The 5,617-nt window shown below is 44.1% G+C and overlaps 1 protein-coding gene across 1 annotated transcript; it reads left to right on the forward strand.

The window, feature by feature from the left end:
* The first annotated feature begins 817 nt into the window (after positions 1-817).
* On the forward strand, positions 818-5,378 carry TOMM5 (translocase of outer mitochondrial membrane 5). The gene is made up of 2 exons (XM_012463401.2): positions 818-1,010; positions 5,149-5,378. Exons 1-2 carry the CDS (start codon positions 890-892, stop codon positions 5,181-5,183), a joined length of 156 nt encoding a protein of 51 aa, XP_012318824.1. The 5' UTR covers positions 818-889; the 3' UTR covers positions 5,184-5,378.
* Positions 5,379-5,617: the final 239 nt, after the last annotated feature.

Raw genomic sequence — 5,617 nt, forward strand, 5'->3', positions numbered from 1 at the left:
TAACTAAAGTACCAGTCACCAGATTCAGCAATTTTTAATATTTTGCTGACATCATTTATCGCTCTCATCTCAATGCTTTTTTTTCCCCCCGAGGTATTTCTAAGCACATTTTGGGGGCCGGGGGCCGGGGGCGGTGGCTCACGCCTGTAATCTCAGCACTTTGGGAGGCTGAGGAGGGAGGATCTCTTGGATCCCGGAATCCATCAGTTTCAACAACAATTAGCAATAAATAATAATAAAAAAAATTAAAGCACGTTTTGGCCAAGTTGTTTTAAAGATCTCTGTGCTTCGGTTTTCTAATCTAGGAAATGAAGATTATAGTACTGAATTCACAGGGGACAATTATATTGAGTATTCAACGTTAGCTATCACTATTTACGGTGATACCTATGTGCCCAGCCCCCTCCAGGGCATAAAAGCACTCTGCAGCGCAGCGCTCCAGGCTCAAGACAGATGTTATTATTACTACTATTATTATTTTTTGAGACGGAGTCTCGCTCTGTCGCCCAGGCAGGAGTGAAGAGGCGCGATCTCGACTCACTGCAACCTCCGCCTCCCAGGTTCAAAGCGATTTTCCTGCCTCGGCCTCCCGAGTAGGTGGAATTAAGGCATGCGCCACCGAGCCCGGCTGACTTTTTAATAAGACAAATATTATTAAAGACAGCGTGGAGAAACCCGAGTCTGCGTCGCTGAGATTTCAGCCGGCCACTTCAGGACTCCCTTCAGATTCCCTGAGTCAGAACGTGGATTGTCCCTAGCAGGCATCCATTGTCGAGTGTGGCCACGAGGGGGCGGGAACAGGAAGTGTGGATAGGCCGAGTTCCGGGCGCGAGACGGCTACTGGGAAGAGCAGAGCGAGGTGGCTTAACGTTGCTAAGTCAGAGCCGCGATGTTCCGGATTGAGGGCCTCGCGCCGAAGCTGGACCCGGAGGAGATGAAACGGAAGATGCGCGAGGATGTGATCTCTTCCATACGGAACTTTCTCATCTACGTGGCCCTGCTGCGAGTCAGTGAGTGTCTCCCGGGCTGTGACCGTGAGACCGGCGGGTAGCTCACGGATGCCGCACCTTAACTCTAGCCCTACAGGCCATCGGGGGCCCTTGAACTGAGCTGAGCCGTAGCGGGGAGCAAGGAGCCTGCTCTCGGTCAAGGGCGACGGGCATATGCTTGGTTTCAAGTCTGCACGTCAGGGTCGGGTTACTGAAGTGCACGTGGTGGCCCGGCGCGCGTGGTTGATCATCCTGGTTCTCCTAGCTTTAAGAATGTTTGGGCCGAGCGCGGTGGCTCACGCCTGTAATCCCAGCACTTTGGGAGGCCGAGGCAGGCGGATCACGAGGTCAAGAGATGGAGACCATCCTGTCCAACATGGTGAAACCCTGTCTCTACTAACAAACAAAAATTAGCTGGGCGTGATGGCGCGCGCCTATAGTCCCAGCTACTTGGGAGGCTGAGGCAGAGGAATTGCTTGAATCCGGGAAGTGGAGGTTGCAGTGAGCCAAGGTCGCGACTCTGCACTCCAGCCTGGGTGACAGAGCAAGACTGTCTCAAAAAAAAAAAAAAAAGAAGAAGAAGAAAAAGATGAGTTGCCCAGCGCGGTGTCTCACGTCTATAATCCCGCCTAGCAGTTTGGGAGGTCGAGGCGGGCGGATCTTTTGGGGTCAGGAGTTCGAGACAAGGCTGGCCAATATGGTGAAACACCGTCTCTACTAGAAATATAAAAAAATTAGCTTGGTGGCGTGCGCCTGTGATCCCAGCTACTCAGGAGGCTCAGGTGGGAGGATTGCTTGAACCCAGCAGGCGGAGGTTGCAGTGAGCCGAGACTGCGACACTACACTCCAGCCTGGGTGACAGAGCAATACTCCGTCTCAAAAAAAAAAGAAAAAAGAATGTTTGAGCTGAAAGAGCTTCAGTAATTATTCCCCAAGCAACTCCTTCGTTTTGCAGACAGAGAAACAACCAGAGTAGGGAAATAACTGGCCCAAGGTCATTCAGCGATTCAGTGAATGATCTTGACCTAAAATCCAGGGCTCTTTTTTTTTTTTTTTTTTTTGAGATGTATTTTTGCTCTTGTTACCCAGGCTGGAGTGCAGTGGCACCAATTTGGCTCACTGCAACCTCCGCCTCCTAGGTTCAAGCGATTCTCCCACCTCAGCCTCCAGAGTAGTTGGGATTACCGGCACCAGCCACCACACCCAGCTAATTTTTGTATTTTTTTGTTAGAGATGGGGTTTCACCATGTTGGCCAGGCTGGTCTCCAACTCTTGACCTCAGGTGATCCTCCTGCCTTGGCCTCCCAAAGTGTTGGGATTATAGGCGTGAGCCACCGCGCCGGGCCTAAAACCCAGAGCTCTTAACTCAATACCAGGTTCCTTCCCTTCCCTTTCTTTTTTCTTTCTTTTCTTTTCTTTTTATTTTTTTTGCAAAACAGAGTCTCTCTCTGTTGCCCAGGCTGGAGTGCAGTGGTGCAATCTCAGCTCACTGCAACCTCCGCCTCCAGAGTTCAAGCCATTCTCCTGCCTCAGCCTCCCGAGTAGCTGGGATTACAGGTGCGCGCCACCACACCTGGCTAATTTTTGTATTTTTGGTAGAGACAGGGGTTTCACCATGTTGGCCAGGCTGGTCTGGAACTCCTGAGGTGATCCACCTGCCTCCACCTCCCAAAGTGCTAGGATTACAGGGTGAACCACCATGCCCGGCCAGGTTCCTTCCCTTTCAGAAGTGCCGACCTTTGAAATCCAAAGATCCAAAAGGTTTTGTTTCATTTCTGTTTCTTTGTATAGAGCGTGAAGTAAATGATTGCTGTTTTAGAAAGAATGGGAAGAAAAGGATATGAGTCTATAGGATTAATGCAAATACTTGGAGTTTTTTTTTTTTGTATATTTTACAGTTGACAGTAAGTTACTCCCATTATATAGTCTTGCTTAACATTGGCCCTTTGAGGGAGGCAGGGCTTAAGAGTCTTTATATCCTTTTACAAATGAGAACTCGATTTTCAGAGGGAACTTATGCAAGGAATGAAGGTATTGGAGTTACAGGAACACTGAATGTACGAACTGGAAGCAGCTTTATGATCAGTTCTTGAATGCCCTGCCTTCTCGTTCTCAATTCAGTGTCCTTTCCATTGTTCTTTGCTGTATATTAATGGCCAGTCTGGATGGAGCAGGAGGGATGGTTCAAATAAATGAAGTCCATACCACGGTCATCCTATTGAAGGCTCATGTTAGGCCTAGACCAGACTCACTGATACTAAGATCTCCCTTATTCTGTGTCTCTTTCACTGTCTGTGGTATTACTTTGCTTTCACAGGAGAGGGAGCCGTAGGGAACAGAAACACCCATATCATCCTAATTCAACAGTTTCTTGCAACTCCCAAATTTACTTGTTTCCTGCCTCTTGCCTTTTTTGTTGACCTAGTGCCAGTAAAATATTTGCTTCTTCCCAGTGACCTTTATATTTGATATGAATTGTTTATTTTCACTTTTAAGTTAAAATATAATTTGTATATTATACAATACACTCATTTAAAGTGTATAATTCAGTGGTTTTTAGCAAAGTCAGTTGTGCAGCTATCACAGTCAACTTGACAGTATTTTCTTTCCCCCTAAAAGAAACACCATACCCGTTCATTGTTACCCTGTTTCCCCTTTTCTCCAGGCTTTGACAACTACTAATTTTTCTTTTTTTGACACAGGCTCTCACTCTGTTGTTCAAACTAGAGTGTAGAGGTGGAGGCTGCAGTGATCATGGCTCACAGCAACCCTGGCCTCCCAGGCTCAAGCAATCCTCCTACTTCAGCCTCCTGAGTAACTGAGACTGCAGGCACACACCACCATGCCCTGCTAATTTTTAATTTTTTTATAGACACTAGGTTTCATTAATGTTGCCCAGATTGGTCTCGAACTACTGGGCTCCATCAATCCTCATTTCCACCTCCCAGTGTGTTGGGATTACAGGTGTGAGCCATCACACCCTGCCCTGGATATTTCATTTAAATGGAACTGTCAAATGCATGGCCTTTTGTGTCTGGCTTTTTCCACTTAGCATAACATTTTCAAGATTCATCCATGTTGTAGCATGTGTCAGAGCTTCATTTTGATGGCTAAATAAGTTTCCATTGGATGGATATATCACATTTTGCCTATCCATTGATTATTTCATGGATTTTTTTGCCATTAAGAATTAGTAGAAAAGATTGGATATACTGCTGACTTTATCAGCTTCTGACAGATCTGTGTCTTCAGTTTAATATTAACAAATTGAGCTGGGTACAGTGGCTCTTGCTTGTAATTCCAGCACTTTGTAGGGCTGAGGCAGGCAGATGGCTTGAGCTCAGGAGTTCAAGACCAGCCTTGGCAACATGGCAAGACCTTGTCTCTTAAAAAAATATAAAAATTAGTCAGGCATGCCCAACAACTCGGGAGGCTGAAAAAAATAAATAAATACAATAATATTAACAAAATGTTCTATGAGTATTGAGAAGAAGGAATTTGGGGCAGCTTTTTTTTTTGGTCAACACTTTTACACGGGATGGTAATATTACTTCTTTACTATATGTCGACACTTAGTTTTCTAGACATTTCTATGTACATGATATTATTAGACCCTCTTAATGACCAAGATAAGACTGTATCAGATATGATCTAGAGCATGTAAGTGATTTATCAGTAATCAGTAAGAGACCCAAAATAGGTGTCCAGCTCTTCTGGCTCTAATCCAGTGTTTTCCTATATCCTCTGCCTTTCAAATGAGTTTTTAAAGGTGAAAAATGCCCATTTGTTTCCTCTAGAGTTTTGATCCTTTTACAGTTAAAATAAATTGCCAGAGTAAAGGATTGTCATTTGAAAGAGAATTGGATTTATACTTTATGGTCCTAAGGGACAAACTATCTGGAGAAAAGGTTTTATGTAGTATAATAAGAATGAAACTTACAATAATAGCTGAATGACAGCAGAATAGACTGCTTTGGAAGGCAACGAGTCCCTTTTGCTGGGTTATACAGGTAGATGCTTGACCATCATTTGGAATTATTTTCAAATACATGTTGAATAAACCTATAAGGTTTTCTTCCCCAGTCTTACAATTCTATAATGTAGCCTATGGACTAATAAATTTGAAAACTAATTTTAGGTTTATTTGTTTTTCTTTCAGCTCCATTTATCTTAAAGAAATTGGACAGCATATGAAGATGGGAGATCACATATGAATGCATGATATGAAGAGCCTGGTTACAGTTTCTACTCTTCTCTGCAAGTGAATAGGCCCAGAAAGTTGTAAGAGACTCTTTGAATGGACATAAAATTTCTGCTTGTTAAGAACAAGTTCGGTTCTGGTAACTGACCTTCAAAGCTAAAATATAAAACTATTTGGGAAGTATGAAATGATGTCTTGTGATCCTGGTATACCCTTATCCCTGTGACATTTGGCCTCTGACAATACTGGTATAATTGTAAATAATGTCGAACTCTGTTTTTTTAGCAAGTATTAAGGGAGCTATGTCTGAAATGGCACTGTCTTGTCAGTCATTTCTGTTTACCTTTTCCTTCTGTCTGGAGTGTATTTGTGACAAGTCCCTTAAAATTAGTTATGTTTTATGGAAATCAGCACACAACCACAATGA

The sequence above is a fragment of the Aotus nancymaae genome, unplaced genomic scaffold (assembly GCF_030222135.1).
Source record: "Aotus nancymaae isolate 86718 unplaced genomic scaffold, 86718_ANA_hifiasm-v0.15.2.pri h1tg000003l, whole genome shotgun sequence".
Lineage (NCBI taxonomy): Eukaryota > Metazoa > Chordata > Mammalia > Primates > Aotidae > Aotus > Aotus nancymaae.

Bases quoted from the DNA above. Each gene is read 5' to 3' on its own strand.
- TOMM5 (XM_012463401.2), top strand. From the start codon at position 890: ATGTTCCGGATTGAGGGCCTCGCGCCGAAGCTGGACCCGGAGGAGATG. The intron at 1,011-5,148 runs GTGAGTGTCTCC...TTTTTCTTTCAG, and splicing joins CGTGGCCCTGCTGCGAGTCA to CTCCATTTATCTTAAAGAAA.